Here is a 19,845-nt window from a genome sequence, read left to right as displayed (position 1 = left end):
TGCCCCTGTTGCAGATTTATTTAACCTCTCCCCTGAGGGGTTTTATTTTTATCTTAATTAGTAAAGGGAGAAAAAAAAGTGCCCAAAGGAAAGTTTCTGGTCTCCTGATAATTTGGTACTCACACCCTCAGAATCTCAGAGGGTTTCACACTCAGGCCTATACGTCCTCTCACTTTGATTATGAGGAGATCGTATGTACATGGAAATAGTAATGGTTAATTCCAGGTTTTGGTCACTCCTGTGTTAACGAGGCTTTAAATGTCAATTTGTTTTCAATTTGAAGGGTTGATTTCCTACACAGAGCCTTGACTTTAGCCACAAAGATGTGAAAAATGGGCTTTTGGTGGCACAATTTTTTTGCCCGCCCTTTTCTCATTATTACAACTGCATACTTTTACAACATATGATGAAGCTGGGCATTATATATATATATATATATATATATATATATATATATATATATATATATATATATATATATATATATATATATAGAGAGAGAGAGAGAGAGAGAGAGAGAGAGAGAGAGAGATGTTTGTAGGATTTAGATTATTTTAGAGTGTATTCATGCCAGGAAAGTCTTTCGGTCCACTTGTTTAGGCCGGACCAAAAGCAGTCTTTATTTTTCTTGTTTGGAACGATTTCACATTGTGCTTTTTTGTAAGTGGACTGCACTTTGTAAAAAAAAAAAAAAAAGTTTTGAGATGGAATATTAATTTTGGCAGCAATTAGACCAGATCTTTGCCTGTCCCGATGCACAACACGCTGGCAGCAGCATCGCTATCAGAAAACAGTACAGTCCCTACATTCGGCCAGTAGCATCACAGAAAGGCTCATTGTACCACAAAGCCCAGCAGTGGTGCCTCATGAAGTCCAAAAAGACTTACATTCCCTGTAGTTTGTTCAGATTGAGACCGGTCGGTATTCACACCAGAAGCGAACCGCACCAGAGTTCATGTGGAAGTGGACCAGAACAACCTCAAAAAGTGCGTCTCGGTCCGGTTGTTTGGTCAATAGGAGAGTTGGCTTGAGTTTATTCACACCTGCACAAAACGTCAGGATCAACGTGGGACAAGGCTTGTGTGAAGTCTAGGGTACATGTCTCTGTCATTTGTCTTGGATCATTATTCTACAGAAAGATCCAGTGATGGCCTATTTACAGTTCATTAGTATTGTTTTTCTAAAAGTGTTCTGGTGTTTCAGAGTCATGATGCCAGACGCCAACAAGATTCTCTGTCGGAGAAACAGGCGTGTCTGGGACGCACCGATCCACTTTTTTCACTTCCGATGCCGATATCTAAGGTTTAGCATTGGCCGATCAGTGCAGTTAGGAGTAAAACAGCCAATGTAAAACAAATGATAAACTGAAACAATGGTCCGACTATCTTGGTCAAACATGTAAAAATAAACAGCAACATGCTATCTTTGAAATGGTTCAGAAAGAGCAATTAGGAATTCTAAATATAATGTAGAACAAATAATAAAGCATGATGTCACTCAGAGCACACAGCATAGAACTAGACTGAATAAATGTGCAATTATGCAGGCACGTGCAGAGAGGGGGGCGATGGGGGCTTGAGCCCCTGCCCCTTTTGTCCTTGATGCCCCTAGTGTCCTTTTTGAGTTTCTTTTTTTTTAATATGTATATCAGAAGGCCTGCTTTTAGATAGATAGATAGATAGATAGATAGATAGATAGATAGATAGATAGATAGATAGATAGATAGATAGATAGATAGATAGATAGATAGATAGATAGATAGATAGATAGATAGATAGATAGATAGATAGATAGATAGATAGATAGATAGATAGATAGATAGATAGATAGATAGATAGATAGATAGATAGATAGCATTTATTGTCATTGAACAGAATTCAACGAAATTTCCATTGCAGCTCCCGTGCAAAAGGTCAAATATATACAGTATAAATAAGCAAACACACAATAATAATAATAACAATATATACAACTAAATTAACTAAAGGCACTCAACCACACCAAAGAAGTAGCAGCAGGTCCAATTATGGCAAAGTGCAGATAATGTGACAGTGCAAAGTGCAGAACAATATGGCCGTGTGGGGGTGGGGGATATGTATGTGTGACTGCGAGGTTATGATATGTGTGGGAGGGGGGGACGGCAGGGAGTAATGGCTCTGACGGCTGTGGGGAAGAAACTGTTTCTCAGTCTATTTGTTGTAGTCCATATATTCCTGTACCGTTTGCCTGATGGCAGCGGCACAAACAGTCTGTGGCCCGGGTGGCTGGAATCCATGGCTATGGATCCAGCTCTCTTCTTGACCCGGTCTGTGTAAATGGAGTCCAGGTCTGGGAGGGGGCATCCCACAATGCCTTGTGCTGTTCTCACCACCCGTGTCAGTTGTTTCCTCTCCAATGCTGTGCAGCTACCATACCACACATTCATGTTGAGGCAGAGGATGCTCTCGATCATCGCCCTGTAAAAGTTCACGAGCAGCCGTGAGGAAAGTCCAGCCCGTCTCAGTTTCCTGAGGAAGAAGAGCCTTTGTTGTGCTTTCTTCACCAGGTGGGAGGTGTTTGTGTTCCAGGAGAGGTCAGACGTGATGTGGAGGCCCAGGAACTTGATGTTGTCCACACGTTCCACCACTTCTCCATCTATGAGAAGGGGAGTGTGATCCGTCCTCCTGGACCTTCTGTAATCCACAATGACCTCCTTGGTCTTCCCTGTGTTCAGCACCAAGTTGTTGGCTGAACACCACTGAGTGAGCTGCAGAATCTCCTCTCTGTAGTGGGTCTCGTTGTTGTCTGAAATGAGACCCACTACTGTTGTGTCGTCCGCGTACTTCACGACTGTGTTGGTGGGGTGGATGGCCACGCAGTCGTGTGTAAACAGGGTGAAGAGAGCTGGGCTGAGCACACAGCCCTGCGGCGTGCCCCTCAGCAATAATATTTAGCCAAATATAATAATTTAGCAAAAGTCTGGCTGCCCTCAGTCTAATAATGACTCTCAGAGCCTCCATGTTGTTCAGACTCCGGGTCCAAGGTGAGGAGGGGGGCGGATCTGTGTCCTCTAACTATTAAATTATGGGCAAGAATATTTTTTCATACTCTGGTTGTGAATAAAAACTTAGTAGGTCTGATGTTGACGTTAGAAAAACTGTTTCTATTTATATTTTTATAATCGTCCTTGCAATAGCGGGACAAAACCTGCCTCACCCATAAACTCAGAAATGCTTCGGCTGCAGAGAAACTTCTGACTTTAACTTCATCATTCTGCTAAAGGCCCGGTTCACTACAGGCAGCTGGAGTCGGTTCCACCGACAGATAGAAAAAATATCTGATTTATATCAGACATCCTGATATAAGACACGGTACCGACTGTCACCACGAGTCGCAACGCAGCTCAAAGCCCCGGTACCACCTGGTACCACCTGATACCACCTGGTACCACCTGCTGACTATTCGCTCTGCTTCTCCTTAATGTTTCTACCAGGCGGGTTAAAGCCGCTGCTGACGGGATCTGGGCTGGAGGTTCTGGGCTGTAAATAGAAGTTACTGCAGAACCTCAAGTGTTAAAGGAAGATTCGACCCAATTAGAGTCACAAAATAAACATCAGAGAAAATATTGAAGCAATAATTAGAACTGCAGCAAAAAGCCAAACATGCCACAATGAAATGAATCAAAATGTCCTCAAAGCATCGGAGGACTGACATAGAGGCCACCGGGGGATTCCAGGTAGGTTCCAGGTGAATTCCAGGTAGATTCCAGAGATGCGCATCGCAGCAGTTGTCCCTCCAGGGCCGGCCCAAGGTAACATGGGGCCTTAGACAGAACCTTCTTTCCCCCTGAAACTCTTCCTAGCATCACTAACATGTTTAAATCTAGATCAGGTGAATCTGTGAGAGGGAGACCAGGTTTATTGGCTGAGTTTAAAATCAATCACTGATTATTGGTTATTGGCTGTGATGTATTTGTGAACAAACCCAATTCAAACACAAAGATTACACCATATTGTAGCCATGGTAACACAACAATCAAACTATCAAGATGATTCTTTAAACTTTTACAAAGTAAACGTCCTAATTAAATCCTAAATGTATTTATTTTCTCAGCTGAATGTATTAAATAAAATGTAATAACATTATCATTCTCTATAAATGATGCTACAGGTTTAGATCTATGGTCTGTGTTACAATTAAACCATTTCTAGGGGCCCCTGAATGTCTGGAGGCCCCTGAATGGCCCCTACTAGCAGCTACTGAGTTTTCTTTGCCTTGATATCTCAGTCTTCAGAGGTTTAACATCAAACTATTATATAGTTTTAACCCCTTTGAGCTTTTTGGATCTATACATCAGTCTGCAGCCAAGTTGTTCTAGAGGTTAAATAGATATTATTAGGGCTTAATTAGTAAAATAGCAGCAAATTAGCTTATTTCATAACTTCATAACCTTTGACCTTCTCTCCTCTGGTCTGTTTAACAGCTACAGTCTCAGATCAGCTCAGACCTCCAGGACTGTCAGCAGCAGAAACAGAAACTTTATACATGTTGGGGAAAATATAGACTAGATTTGCTTTGCATTGTCCCCACATGATGGCAATGATATAGTAGGATCCAATTAGATTCTTGATCAATATGGTTGTTGCTATGTTGTTGTACGGTGTTTTTGTTCAATGTGCCATTTTTTAGATTTGAGCCCCGGCCCCTCCAAAGGTCTCTGCACGGCCCTGAATGCAGGTGAGTCTATATGTAACGGGTACCGTAGCGACAGCACCGCTGTTGACAGATATACTCCTGAAGAACAGGAGAAAGACGAGGAAACGGCTTGTTAACCTCAAGTGTCATGCAGCAATTTATTCAAGTTTCACATCCAAACATACTTGTTGTATTGAGTTTCTTTCTTTACAGTTTATATATTCAAAGTTCAACCTTTTTAATACATTTCAGTGTCCATAAGTGACAAAAACAAACATCTTTTAGCGACAAAACAAACATCTCTTTCCACTTTCCACATATCCACTCATTCTTCTTCTTAGCTTTCTAGCTGTTTATCCCAAATGAAACGCATTAGACAGTGGTTACATTAACCAGCTACTTTTTAACTTAAGACAGTACTGCATTTGACCTTCAATAAACTAAAGTCCTTAACAGAACCAAACATCATTTTTAAAGTCGCTTTTTTTCCATCCTGAATCCTAATGGTAAAAGAACTATTTTAACACTGGTGGTGGGGACCTTACAAAAGCCAAAACAGAAAAATAGACATAGAGTTCTTCAGTTTCTAACGGTTATTCCAGCATAACCTGAAGTGGGTGAAGCGCATGTATTAAACAGACTTGGCTAATGGCTAATATTAGCATGTACACCGTGCGTAGTTACTTTCTTCGAACATAACGACACAAAGTCAAAAACTGAATAACTAATACAGTACATAACTATTCCAAATACGTTCACAAATATTCCAAATACGTTCCAGCATGTCTAATTACTGGATTAAAAACCTATTCACATATTTACCCACCTGAAGAACAGGAGAAAGACGAGGAAACGGCTTGTTAACCTCAAGTGTCATGCAGCAATGAGGGAAAATACAAGCAGGACACCAAAACCGCCACCCGCCCCCTGCTGGCGTGGAGTAAATGTTACAGAGCACATTAAAAAAAATATAGAAAAACTCTTCTCCAAAATAAAGTACAGAACTTGTATTAACAATTTCAAGTCATAGACACAAATGTCACACTTTTGTGGTCGCCACATATAGATGAGAGAAAATGCCCCAAACGTTGGATATTAGCTATTAACTAGCGATATTAAAGCCATTTTGTTCACGGTAACATCATCAGCTCTCACTGAAATAAACCGAGTCCCGTTTTCATTAAAAAAAATAAATGGCGCAATTTATATTTAGCGGGCAAAGAACAAATAAAATCATTTCTCCCCATTCTGGTCACAACCAGAGGAAAATGAAGCTGTAGCTTCCTCCATCACGGCATTTGACAAACTAAGCCTTCAGAAATAATAATAATTTTTTTAATAAGCAGCGGGTTGAGGCGGTGTGAGCTTCACACGATGTGCTAAAAATAAAACCTGACGGCTGCGGACGCCGCAAAGCTGCGGGAGTCGCGCCGGGCGAAGAGAGGCGATCTGCGGCGGCTGCCGCTCCTAAATTATTGAATTATCCCGACTATCATTTAAATAGTTAAACAGACAGTCTGACATGCGCAGTAAAGTGGCTCGTGAGGCAACGTGACTTCGTACGTGACGACATGACGCTGCTGTGTGGGCGGTTTGATGCCTATGACGTTGGACGGACGTCATAGGTCAGGGTCTTTATTTACTCGTTCTTTTTCCCTGAACGTCACTTCGCAGTTGTTCCTCAGAGCCTCTTGATCTCACACAAAACCTTAATCTCACCTTCACACCTTACAACAATCATGTCCAGTAAACTGAGTTCACCAACCGCAGAGACCCAGACCGTTTCGGAGAGATCGGATTTCAAGGAACCAGCCGACGGTTCAACTTGTGAGCAGAAGAAGACTGGAGGGTTGATGGGAAAAATCAGGACATTTTTCAGAAATGTCACTGGAAAACGTTCCTCAAAGGTGGCTCCACTGATAGTCCAGGAACTACAGGAAACCTCTCTGAATGAAAAGATGGAGATCCAGGTGGAAGATGTTGACGACCTTTCAGACGCTACAGGATGTGTAGCTGAGGCTCAGCTGGCCAAAGATGAGATCAAACCTACGACCACGGCAGCTGTTGTTCCTCTAGATGACCAGGGAACCACAGATCCACACAGGGAGGAGCCTGAGGTGGATCTAATCTCACCCGCTGAGCCGATCGATCCTCTGGATGATGCAGACGTGGAGAACTCTGTACCAGAGATTCAGTCAACTGAAGATCCACAGGAACAAGAAGGGCGGTCAGAGATGGATGAAGTATCATCCACTGACGCCTTGTCTGATCCAGAGATTTTGTTGACGGAAAATCTGCTGCAAAACAACTCGGAACCGGAGTCCACCTCTGATGATGGCTCTGACGATTCCTCATCTGCCTTCACTCCTTCTGTGATGGAGTGGGACAGTCGGACGTTGCCATCTTTAGTGCTGGACGATGACGGTAATGAGGAGTTCACAGGTTCCCACGTTTGCTACGAAGAGGAAAGAGAGGAAATGAACTCACATCTCCCTGGATTCACAGCTCAACATTTTATCTGTGAGGGAATGATTCCTGGTGAGCTGGACCAGCATGAACCAGAAACGGAGACCACCAGCGAGTCAGAGGAAGACCAGGACTCTGAAGACGTGGAGAGGACAAAAACAGCCCTGCGGAGCCTGGTCAGAGACGTGATCACCATGATTATTGATAAGTCTGGACAGGTGGACTACCCTCCAGAGAAACACAAGGCCATCCGCAAGAGACTCTTCGATAAACTCTGGGCTGAATCCCAACACACGGACCAAAACATGACCCCAGACATGATTAGACGCCAGGGGAAGCCGATCTTTAAGGACCTGCTGAAGGGCTGCAGCAAGCCAGCGATGATCCTCCTTCTCCTGCAGGCAGGGACGCCGATACTGGAGAGGAACGTCCTGACGACCATGATAAACCGACTGCAGCCTCGGTGGAAGATGATCAGCGCCATTAAAAATGCTTTCATCGAAGCGGTAGAGAACCTCCGAGAGAACCAACACAGGCTTTACATGTGGCTGTAAAAGAATTACAGCCACATGTAAAGCCTGTGGCTGTAAACGGACCGGTGATTTACAGTGGCGGATTCTTCACGGCGCCATCGCCACCAATTCGTTTTTATCGATCAGTCCTGGGGTTTTAAACGAGTGTCCATTTTGTAGTTTGTCCGAGAGTGTTTTTCATGTTTTTATGGATTGTGTACGGTTAACTGGCTTTTAAAAATTTTTAACGAGCATTTTTAGCCTTTTTAGCGTGGTTTTGACCAATTCCGTTTTTATCAATGGTGTACATTACAGTCGATCCACTAATGCCGGCTGTTAAATGTTTTAATAGCCGAAGCCAAGATGGCTATTTACTTGACTGGACGGGACAAAATGCAGGCTGGACCTCAACTCGAGGTGGTGGCTCTGTGGAAGGTTAACATCAAGGCCAGGTTGAGATTGGAGTTTTGTTTCCACAGAGCCGCCGGGAATCTGAAGGGTTTTTTAGAACTGTGGGGTTTTAACAATGTGTTGTGCACCATTTCTAATCAAGGAGAACTAAAATATAACAAGTTGTTATTGTAACTGTTTATTGTGTTTTTAGTATCCTTGACCTGATTATGTAATGTATTGTTAAATTATTGTATAATAAATGTTTTGTTAAAAATCAAGAATCTCCTCCTGCTGCAGCTTCATCACATCATCCAGGCGTTAAACCAGACAGATAAGCCCCGCCCACTCCCTCCAGGCGCTGTCCAATCAGAATCCAGGACGCCCCGCCACCCATAGAACCGACTGCTTCTCATTTCTGGATCCTCAGCGACTTTATTACAGGTTAATATTTTCTGACTGGAAAAATACGTTGTTAAGAGCAGGGCAGGAAAAATTAAGACTTCCTGAAAAGATAAGAGTGATGGCTTTCTGGAAAATGCCTTTTGTTGTGTCTACCACTAGGTGGTGTACGAGAATAGGATAGAGAGGAGAGAGAAGAAGAAGAAGAGATAAGATGGAGGGAAGGAATACTTGATGTTACTGTACTGCTGAGCGAGTTATGAATAAAAGCTGTTAAAGGTTCTTTGTCTACTTGAGCTTCTACCTCGTCCTAGCTTTTTTTTTCCATAAATTTTTTTATTGCAAACAAAGAACATATGTGAACAACATAGAACAGTAATAATTACAAACAGATACAACATAAATGGGCTTTACAGAACATAGAACAATTATTTTACAATGTCAAAATCAAATCTGTGCTCGAGGGTTGCAGTTCTTTAAGGGCAGTTATGATTTGAATGGCTTTAGCATTTGAGCTGATTTTTAAGGATTCTAAATAGATATTAATAGAAGATAATAAAATATGGAAATTAGGTTTTTGTTGTAAATGTTTGGAGGACCTCGTCCTAGCTTCCAAACATAACAATTGGCCACGATGACGTCTGTACCCATGCCTGCACCGTTCCTGCCCTGCAGTGCAGAACCTACGGTTCCGTTTTCCACGTGGCGGAAGATGTTCGAGAAATACTTAACTATTCATGCTACTGGAAACTCCTGGTCCGATGCTAGACGCCGTGCTCTACTAATTCATGCACTGGGCTTCGAGGGACGACGTTTATTTTACACCTTGCCTAACGTCACTACTTCATATAATGAGGCAATGACGGCGTTGGAACTACAGTTTGCACGGAAGGTGAACGTTGTTGCAATGAAAAAGGTGATTTTGGAGAGTGGTAAATATGATCTATACAAATCATATAAAATTTAATAAATTTTTTCAGTCAGCCAAGGAATTATAAAATAATGGGTAAATTATACACATGCTACCCATTCGTTAACATTAAAAACCATTACATAGGAAAATACAGTAAAATATACCCCCGAATCTTAAGTACGGTGCTCCAAAGTTGCGCCTGCGTCAGACCGCGTTTTTGAACGAGCGGGACTGGGAAGTCTGCATCCTCTCTGCCATCAAACCGGGAGCTGAAGGTAAGCTATTTACATAGGGGTGCTGTGAATAATAGCGCGAAGGCAAATTGTAATATTTGAAATGATGAGATGTTACACTTCACTTATATTCCATGTGCATCTGTGTAACATGCCATTACTCGAAATCAAAGTTTGAATCTCCCTGGCGCCACCATGGCAACTGCAGGCAAGTTGCAATGAAATGTTCGCGGTGTGCATTTTACAACATTAGCCAGCATGCATGACTGTGTCTGACCGCTGGTTTTAAGGTTAGAAACTAGTCAACGCCAGCTTTTTCTAATATATTGAATGAGCGGCTGTTTAGTTAACACATAGACTGTAAAGCGGATAGTTCAGCTTTTGCCCAGTGGTTAAGGTATAATGGTCAGTAAGTACCTGCAGGTCTCTGCTCCCACATCACGCTGCACCGAGACACAGGCAGTAAATACACTGCTGTCAATGAGGAACAATTTATTTAAGTCCCGTCTTCAAATACTACTATACTAACATGTGGCCAACATATGAAATGACTGACGTGTTTTCTGTTGTTTGCCTGTTAGCTCCGTTAGCCTGTTAGCTCCCTTAGCCTGTTAGCTCCGTTAGCATGGCTGCTAGAGTCGGTCTCCGCCGCGGTCTGTTTAAAAACAAAATGATCCGCTCTCCAGATTACCTGCATGCCTGCGTACGTGTGTCTCTGTTGTTAAAGTTTAGCGTTACTTCTCAGAGTTTTATTTTTACAATCGGGACTCTGAAGACTCATGTAAAGATGACGTGTCGCACGTCTTTTCCGGTCAGTCGTCATGGAAACAGCGTGCTGATGTGGACCAGAGTGGAAACAAACATGTTGTAAAATGAAAACAAAGTACCACTGTATCCCACCTTTATGTGTGTAAACACCCACTGTTGCTGCACCTAATTTTTTTTAAAGGAATTGTGTGTTCAAGTAAAACATTTTAGAATTGATTTTATATTATATTGGGTATTGTTAAAACGTCAGTGCTTAATAAATGTTTTCAGAATCTTGTAATATTGTTTATGAAGCATATTACATCTATGAATATGATCTATGAAACTAATTCTATGAAGAATGAATATTAATCTATGCAATTGCATTGCCTTTATTTTAGTGAGGTAAGTACAGTTATTTCTGCACAACAGACCCTGTCAGACAGACAGACAGACAGACCGCTCTGATCAGAGGAGCACAGAGAAACTATGCAAAATATTTACCTTATGTTTAGTTTCTACCTTCATTAAAGAGCCTCAGACTAATTGTGATGTTAGATAAATGACTTGTAACTTGTTGGTTGTTAAAGGGAGAGTGGAGGCTCAATTCCACATCATGGTTTAAAACCAAACCTGCATGATCAGAACCTTGGACCCGGTGTCACAGCTCTCGTCTCTGCGGCATCACAATTCTGGGCCCCGTAAAGCATAATCTCTTGTTTATGAGGTTGTTCATGAGGTTAACATGAAGATAATAACCTCTGAACTATACATTAGCCCTTATATATTTCTTCTCCCAGGTACATGTCTGATTATTTCTTTTTCTCTTATTCCTTTTGCAGCCAGAGTCTTTGTATGTGGACACTCGGTATTTGCCCTCTCTGCAGTTCCTCTTGTCTGTTCTCCACAAGCAGGGACTCACTGGTAGACCACTCTGCTTCCAGTTCTGGGGCTGACACACTCTCCCACGTCCCCACACCCAGTGTATCCTGTACAGGTATGCAAGTTTGCTAAATAAAATAAATAACATTGACCTTAAAGGTGTAGTTACCTTAACCAAAGACCTCAGTTATGGGAAAATGAACTGGAAATGCAAGTTGTGCAACTTCACAACATCAAAAAGATTAGACCTGCTGAAACACAGCAGGCTAATGCATGGGCATTTTGGTCGAGTCCACTCCATACCCTGCCTCTATGCAGATTGTCCTTGCACCGTCAAGACATGGGGTGCATTAAGGACACATTTATCAAGGCATCATTCTCAGTCTGTCATTTAAAATTTTATTTGTGTCCTTTTATTTCCTAGATCAAGGAAGAGTTCAGACGTATCACGACAGTTTCCTTGGAGGAGACATTCATGCTAAAGCTTGATGAGTACACACCAAGTCTTATGCAGCTTATGCGTGCTAAAGGAGGGGCTGCTGGCTCCAAGATGCACCCTCTGTTGGACACTTTAAATGACGTATGTTATTTAAATTTTTTTCACAAATGTGTCATTATTGATATACGTGAATTAAAAGTGAATTAATTTGTAAAGAATTGCTTTGTTGTGCACAAAGTTGAGCTCCTTACCAACTTAAACTACCCTTTGGTTTTTAAGCAATTCGGTGTTAGTGTATGTAATTCTCTCCCCACTCTCCACTAACAGTCTTTTCACTAAATTGTATCTCCCTACAGACACAGAGCATTGAGAAAAATAGGGATGCAGTTGTCTGCTGCCTCATTAACTACCTTGGTGAAAGACAAGAAGATCTTTTCCATGACTGCCAGGTATGTCATTGATAACAGATGATTGATTAACTCAAGGGATCCTCTCCTCTCCACTCCTTTTCCCTCTCTCCCCTTTTGATCACTCCCCTCTGCTCTCCTTTAGATAAGTTGAAATGTATTGAAACAGCATATTCAATAAAATTAAAAATGTGTATCTTTTTTGTTTCTTTCTTTTTAACATGTAGGAATGTGAGGACTACACAGACAAAACAATGAAGGTGATCGTGATGCACAACATCATGGCTGAGGAGGATCCATCAGATGTGTCGATTGTGATTGAGGGAAACCAAGTGATGGAAGGATGTGGAAGCCGAACATCTGTACTGCTGATGGGACTGATATATGCCCTCAACCATGACTATCCAAAGCAGCTCAAGAACACATTTGAAGCTTTTCAAAAACTTTTTTTGGAACTTGATGGGGCAAAACTACTGAAGAAGGTCCACAACCTCAAAAACAAGCTCATGCAATAGACATACATTTCCCCTCTTGTTCCAAGAGGATCTTTTGTCTGGACAGAGAGTTTTAATGGAGTATAGTTTTAACCCCTTTGAGCTTTTTGGATCTATACATCAGTCTGCAGCCAAGTTGTTCTAGAGGTTAAATAGATATTATTAGGGCTTCATTAGTAAAATGGCAGCAAATTAGCTTATTTCATAACTTCATAACCTTTGACCTTCTCTCCTCTGGTCTGTTTAACAGCTACAGTCTCAGATCAGCTCAGACCTCCAGGACTGTCAGCAGCAGAAACAGAAACTTTATGCCTGTTGGGGAAAATATAGACTAGATTTGCTTTGCATTGTCCCCACATGATGGCAATGATATAGTAGGATCCAATTAGATTCTTGATCAATATGGTTGTTGCTATGTTGTTGTACGGTGTTTTTGTTCAATGTGCCATTTTTTAGATTTGGGCCCCGGCCCCTCCAAAGGTCTCTGCACGGCCCTGAATGCAGGTGAGTCTATAGATGAGAGAAAATGCCCCAAACGTTGGATATTAGCTATTAACTAGCGATATTAAAGCCATTTTGTTCACGGTAACATCATCAGCTCTCACTGAAATAAACCGAGTCCCGTTTTCATTAAAAAAAAATAAATGGCGCAATTTATATTTAGCGGGCAAAGAACAAATAAAATCATTTCTCCCCATTCTGGTCACAACCAGAGGAAAATGAAGCTGTAGCTTCCTCCATCACGGCATTTGACAAACTAAGCCTTCAGAAATAATAATAATTTTTTTAATAAGCAGCGGGTTGAGGCGGTGTGAGCTTCACACGATGTGCTAAAAATAAAACCTGACGGCTGCGGACGCCGCAAAGCTGCGGGAGTCGCGCCGGGCGAAGAGAGGCGATCTGCGGCGGCTGCCGCTCCTAAATTATTGAATTATCCCGACTATTATTTAAACAGTTAAACAGATAGTCTGACATGCGCAGTAAAGTGGCTCCTGAGGCAACGTGACTTCGTACGTGACGACATAAGGCTGCTGTGTGGGCGGTTTGATGCCTATGACGTTGGACGGACGTCATAGGTCAGGGTCTTTATTTGCTCGTTCTTTTTCCCTGAACGTCACTTCGCAGTTGTTCCTCAGAGCCTCTTGATCTCACACAAAACCTTAATCTCACCTTCACACCTTACAACAATCATGTCCAGTAAACTGAGTTCACCAACCGCAGAGACCCAGACCGTTTCGGAGAGATCGGATTTCAAGGAACCAGCCGACGGTTCAACTTGTGAGCAGAAGAAGAGTGGAGGGTTGATGGGAAAAATCAGGACATTTTTCAGAAATGTCACTGGAAAACGTTCCTCAAAGGTGGCTCCACTGATAGTCCAGGAACTACAGGAAACTTCTCTGAATGAAAAGATGGAGATCCAGGTGGAAGATGTTGACGACCTTTCAGACGCTACAGGATGTGTAGCTGAGGCTCAGCTGGCCAAAGACGAGATCAAACCTTCGACCACGGCAGCTGTTGTTCCTCTCGATGACCAGGGAACCACAGATCCACACAGGGAGGAGCCTGAGGTGGATCCAATCTCACCCGCTGAGCCGATCGATCCTCTCGATGATGCAGACGTGGAGAACTCTGTACCAGAGATTCAGTCAACTGAAGATCCACAGGAACAAGAAGGGCGGTCAGAGATGGATGAAGTATCATCCACTGACGCCTTGTCTGATCCAGAGATTTTGTTGACGGAAAATCTGCTGCAAAACAACTCGGAACCGGAGTCCACTTCTGATGATGGCTCTGACGATTCCTCATCTGCCTTCACTCCTTCTGTGATGGAGTGGGACAGTCGGACGTTGCCATCTTTAGTGCTGGACGATGACGGTAATGAGGAGTTCACAGGTTCCCACGTTTGCTACGAAGAGGAAAGAAGGGAAATGAACTCACATCTCCCTGGATTCACAGCTCAACATTTTATCTGTGAGGGAATGATTCCTGGTGAGCTGGACCAGCATGAACCAGAAACGGAGACCACCAGCGAGTCAGAGGAAGACCAGGAGTCTGAAGATGTGGAGAGGAGAAAAACAGCCCTGCGGAGCCTGGTCAGAGACGTGATCACCATGATTATTGATAAGTCTGGACAGGTGGACTACCCTCCAGAGAAACACAAGGCCATCTGCAAGAGACTCTTCGATAAACTCTGGGCTGAATCCCAACACACGGACCAAAACATGAGCCCAGACATGATTAGACGCCAGGGGAAGCCGATTTTTAAGGACCTGCTGAAGGGCTGCAGCAAGCCAGAGATGATCCTCCTTCTCCTGCAGGCAGGGACGCCGATACTGGAGAGGAACGTCCTGACGACCATGATAAACCGACTGCAGCCTCGGTGGAAGATGATCAGCGCCATTAAAAATGCTTTCATCGAAGCGGTAGAGAACCTCCGAGAGAACCAACACAGGCTTTACATGTGGCTGTAAGTGAATTACAGCCACATGTAAAGCCAGAAACGGACCGGTGATTTGCAGTGGCGGATTCTTCACAGCGCCATCGCCACCAACTCGTTTTTATCGATCATCAGTCCTGGGGTTTTAAACGAGTGTCCATTTTGTAGTTTGTCCGAGAGTGTTTTTCATGTTTTTATGGATTGTGTACGGTTAACTGGCTTTTAAAATTTTTTAACGAGCATTTTTAGCCTTTTTAGCGTGGTTTTGACCAATTCCGTTTTTATCAATGGTGTACATTACAGTCGATCCACTAATGCCGGCTGTTAAATGTTTTAATAGCCGAAGCCAAGATGGCTATTTACTTGACTGGACGGGACAAAATTCAGGCTGGACCTCAACTCGAGGTGGTGGCTCTGTGGAAGGTTAACATCAAGGCCAGGTTGAGATTGGAGTTTTGTTTCCACAGAGCCGCCGGGAATCTGAAGGGTTTTTTAGAACTGTGGGGTTTTAACAATGTGTTGTGCACCATTTCTAATCAAGGAGAACTAAAATATAACAAGTTGTTATTGTAACTGTTTATTGTGTTTTTAGTATCCTTGACCTGATTATGTAATGTATTGTTAAATTATTGTATAATAAATGTTTTCTTAAAAATCAAGAATCTCCTCCTGCTGCAGCTTCATCACATCATCCAGGCGTTAAACCAGACAGATAAGCCCCGCCCACTCCCTCCAGGCGCTGTCCAATCAGAATCCAGGACGCCCCGCCACCCATAGAACCGACTGCTTCTCATTTCTGGATCCTCAGCGACTTTATTACAGGTTAATATTTTCTGACTGGAAAAATACGTTGTTAAGAGCAGGGCAGGAAAAATGAAGACTTCCTGAAAAGATAAGAGTGATGGCTTTCTGGAAAATGCCTTTTGTTGTGTCTACCACTAGGTGGTGTACGAGAATAGGATAGAGAGGAGAGAGAAGAAGAAGAAGAGATAAGATGGAGGGAAGGAATACTTGATGTTACTGTACTGCTGAGCGAGTTATGAATAAAAGCTGTTAAAGGTTCTTTGTCTACTTGAGCTTCTACCTCGTCCTAGCTTTTTTTTTTTCTCCATACATTTTTTTTTATTACAAACAAAGAACATATGTGAACAACATAGAACAGTAATAATTACAAACAGATACAACATAAATGGGCTTTACAGAACATAGAACAATTATTTTACAATGTCAAAATCAAATCGGTGCTCGAGGGTTGCAGTTCTTTAAGGGCAGTTATGATTTGAATGGCTTTAGCATTTGAGCTGATTTTTAAGGATTCTAAATAGATATTAATAGAAGATAATAAAATATGGAAATTAGGTTTTTGTTGTAAATGTTTGGAGGACCTCGTCCTAGCTTCCAAACATAACAATTGGCCACGATGACGTCTGTACCCATGCCTGCACCGTTCCTGCCCTGCAGTGCAGAACCTACGGTTCCGTTTTCCACGTGGCGGAAGATGTTCGAGAAATACTTAACTATTCATGCTACTGGAAACTCCTGGTCCGATGCTAGACGCCGTGCTCTACTAATTCATGCACTGGGCTTCGAGGGACGACGTTTATTTTACACCTTGCCTAACGTCACTACTTCATATAATGAGGCAATGACGGCGTTGGAACTACAGTTTGCACGGAAGGTGAACGTTGTTGCACTGAAAAAGTGATTTTGGAGAGTGGTAAATATGATCTATACAAATCATATAAAATTTAATAAATTTTTTCAGTCAGCCAAGGAATTATAAAATAATGGGTAAATTATACACATGCTACCCATTCGTTAACATTAAAAACCATTACATAGGAAAATACAGTAAAATATACCCCCGAATCTTAAGTACGGTGCTCCAAAGTTGCGCCTGCGTCAGACCGCGTTTTTGAACGAGCGGGACTGGGAAGTCTGCATCCTCTCTGCCATCAAACCGGGAGCTGAAGGTAAGCTATTTACATAGGGGTGCTGTGAATAATAGCGCGAAGGCAAATTGTAATATTTGAAATGATGAGATGTTACACTTCACTTATATTCCATGTGCATCTGTGTAACATGCCATTACTCGAAATCAAAGTTTGAATCTGTCCCTGGCGCCACCATGGCAACTGCAGGTAAGTTGCAATGAAATGTTGGCGGTGTGCTTTTTACAACATTAGCCAGCATGCATGACTGTGTCTGACCGCTGGTTTTAAGGTTAGAAACTAGTCAACGCCAGCTTTTTCTAATATATTGAATGGGCGGCTGTTTAGTTAACACATAGACTGTAAAGCGGATAGTTCAGCTTTTGCCCAGTGGTTAAGGTATAATGGTCAGTAAGTACCTGCAGGTCTCTGCTCCCACATCACGCTGCACCGAGACACAGGCAGTAAATACACTGCTGTCAATGAGGAACAATTCATTTAAGTCCAGTCTTAAAATACTACTATACTAACATGTCGCCAACATATGAAATGACTGACGTGTTTTCTGTTGTTAGCCTGTTAGCTCCGTTAGCCTGTTAGCTCCGTTAGCCTGTTAGCTACGTTAGCATGGCTGCTAGAGTCGGTCTCCGCCGCGGTCTGTTTAAAAACAAAATGATCCACTCTCCAGATTACCTGCATGCCTGCGTACGTGTGTCTCTGTTGTTAAAGTTTAGCGTTACTTCTCAGAGTTTTATTTTTACAATCGGGACTCTGAAGACTCATGTAAAGATGACGTGTCGCACGTCTTTTCCGGTCAGTCGTCATGGAAACAGCGTGCTGATGTGGACCAGAGTGGAAACAAACATGTTGTAAAATGAAAACAAAGTACCACTGTATCCCACCTTTATGTGTGTAAACACCCACTGTTGCTGCACCTAATTTTTTTTAAAGGAATTGTGTGTTCAAGTAAAACATTTTAGAATTGATTTTATATTATATTGGGTATTGTTAAAACGTCAGTGCTTAAGAAATGTTTTCAGAATCTTGTAATATTGTTTATGAAGCATATTACATCTATGAATATGATCTATGAAACTAATTCTATGAAGAATGAATATTAATCTATGCAATTGCATTGCCTTTATTTTAGTGAGGTAAGTACAGTTATTTCTGCACAACAGACCCTGTCAGACAGACAGACAGACAGACCGCTCTGATCAGAGGAGCACAGAGAAACTATGCAAAATATTTACCTTATGTTTAGTTTCTACCTTCATTAAAGAGCCTCAGACTAATTGTGATGTTAGATAAATGACTTGTAACTTGTTGGTTGTTAAAGGGAGAGTGGAGGCTCAATTCCACATCATGGTTTAAAACCAAACCTGCATGATCAGAACCTTGGACCCGGTGTCACAGCTCTCGTCTCTGCGGCATCACAATTCTGGGCCCCGTAAAGCATAATCTCTTGTTTATGAGGTTGTTCATGAGGTTAACATGAAGATAATAACCTCTGAACTATACATTAGCCCTGATATATTTCTTCTCCCAGGTACATGTCTGATCATTTCTTTTTCTCTTATTTCTTTTGCAGCCAGAGTCTTTGTATGTGGACACTCGGTATTTGCCCTCTCTGCAGTTCCTCTTGTCTGTTCTCCACAAGCAGGGACTCACTGGTAGACCACTCTGCTTCCAGTTCTGGGGCTGACACACTCTCCCACGTCCCCACACCCAGTGTATCCTGTACAGGTATGCAAGTTTGCTAAATAAAATAAATAACATTGACCTTAAAGGTGTAGTTACCTTAACCAAAGACCTCAGTTATGGGAAAATGAACTGGAAATGCAAGTTGTGCAACTTCACAACATCAAAAAGATTAGACCTGCTGAAACACAGCAGGCTAATGCATGGGCATTTTGGTCGAGTCCACTCCATACCCTGCCTCTATGCAGATTGTCCTTGCACCGTCAAGACATGGGGTGCATTAAGGACACATTTATCAAGGCATCATTCTCAGTCTGTCATTTAAAATTTTATTTGTGTCCTTTTATTTCCTAGATCAAGGAAGAGTTCAGACGTATCACGACAGTTTCCTTGGAGGAGACATTCATGCTAAAGCTTGATGAGTACACACCAAGTCTTATGCAGCTTATGCGTGCTAAAGGAGGGGCTGCTGGCTCCAAGATGCACCCTCTGTTGGACACTTTAAATGACGTATGTTATTTAAATTTTTTCACAAATGTGTCATTATTGATATACGTGAATTAAAAGTCAATTAATTTGTAAAAATTGCTTTGTTGTGCACAAAGTTGAGCTCCTTACCAACTTAAACTACCCTTTGGTTTTTAAGCAATTCGGTGTTAGTGTATGTAATTCTCTCCCCACTCTCCACTAACAGTCTTTTCACTAAATTGTATCTCCCTACAGACACAGAGCATTGAGAAAAATAGGGATGCAGTTGTCTGCTGCCTCATTAACTACCTTGGTGAAAGACAAGAAGATCTTTTCCATGACTGCCAGGTATGTCATTGATAACAGATGATTGATTAACTCAAGGGATCCTCTCCTCTCCACTCCTTTTCCCTCTCTCCCCTTTTGATCACTCCCCTCTGCTCTCCTTTAGATAAGTTGAAATGTATTGAAACAGCATATTCAATAAAATTAAGAATGTGTATCTTTTTTGTTTCTTTCTTTTTAACATGTAGGAATGTGAGGACTACACAGACAAAACAATGAAGGTGATCGTGATGCACAACATCATGGCTGAGGAGGATCCATCAGATGTGTCGATTGTGATTGAGGGAAACCAAGTGATGGAAGGATGTGGAAGCCGAACATCTGTACTGCTGATGGGACTGATATATGCCCTCAACCATGACTATCCAAAGCAGCTCAAGAACACATTTGAAGCTTTTCAAAAA

The 19,845-nt window shown here is 42.1% G+C and overlaps 1 protein-coding gene across 2 annotated transcripts; it reads left to right on the top strand.

Moving 5' to 3' along the window:
* Nucleotides 1–13,616: 13,616 nt before the first annotated feature.
* LOC111611941 lies at nucleotides 13,617–19,845 on the top strand. 2 transcript variants are annotated; one of them, XM_023350993.1, is made up of 5 exons: nucleotides 13,617–15,818; nucleotides 18,519–18,673; nucleotides 18,983–19,138; nucleotides 19,352–19,444; nucleotides 19,630–19,845. In XM_023350993.1, the coding sequence occupies exon 1, from the start codon at nucleotides 13,750–13,752 to the stop codon at nucleotides 15,028–15,030; it is 1,281 nt and encodes a 426-aa protein (XP_023206761.1). In that variant the 5' UTR covers nucleotides 13,617–13,749; the 3' UTR covers nucleotides 15,031–15,818; nucleotides 18,519–18,673; nucleotides 18,983–19,138; nucleotides 19,352–19,444; nucleotides 19,630–19,845. The 2 variants fall into 2 exon arrangements, with proteins under 2 accessions (XP_023206761.1, XP_023206763.1); XM_023350995.1 differs by lacking the exons at nucleotides 18,519–18,673; nucleotides 18,983–19,138; nucleotides 19,352–19,444; nucleotides 19,630–19,845 and adding an exon at nucleotides 15,939–16,057.

This window comes from Xiphophorus maculatus, chromosome 18 (assembly GCF_002775205.1).
Source record: "Xiphophorus maculatus strain JP 163 A chromosome 18, X_maculatus-5.0-male, whole genome shotgun sequence".
In the NCBI taxonomy this organism is placed as follows: Eukaryota; Metazoa; Chordata; class Actinopteri; order Cyprinodontiformes; family Poeciliidae; genus Xiphophorus; species Xiphophorus maculatus.
Note: the sequence above shows the minus strand (reverse complement) of the source record. Positions and strands in the feature narration are given on the sequence as shown.

What these genes read in the sequence shown, in the direction of transcription:
- LOC111611941 (XM_023350993.1), top strand. Translation starts at nt 13,750, where the DNA reads ATGTCCAGTAAACTGAGTTCACCAACCGCAGAGACCCAGACCGTTTCG.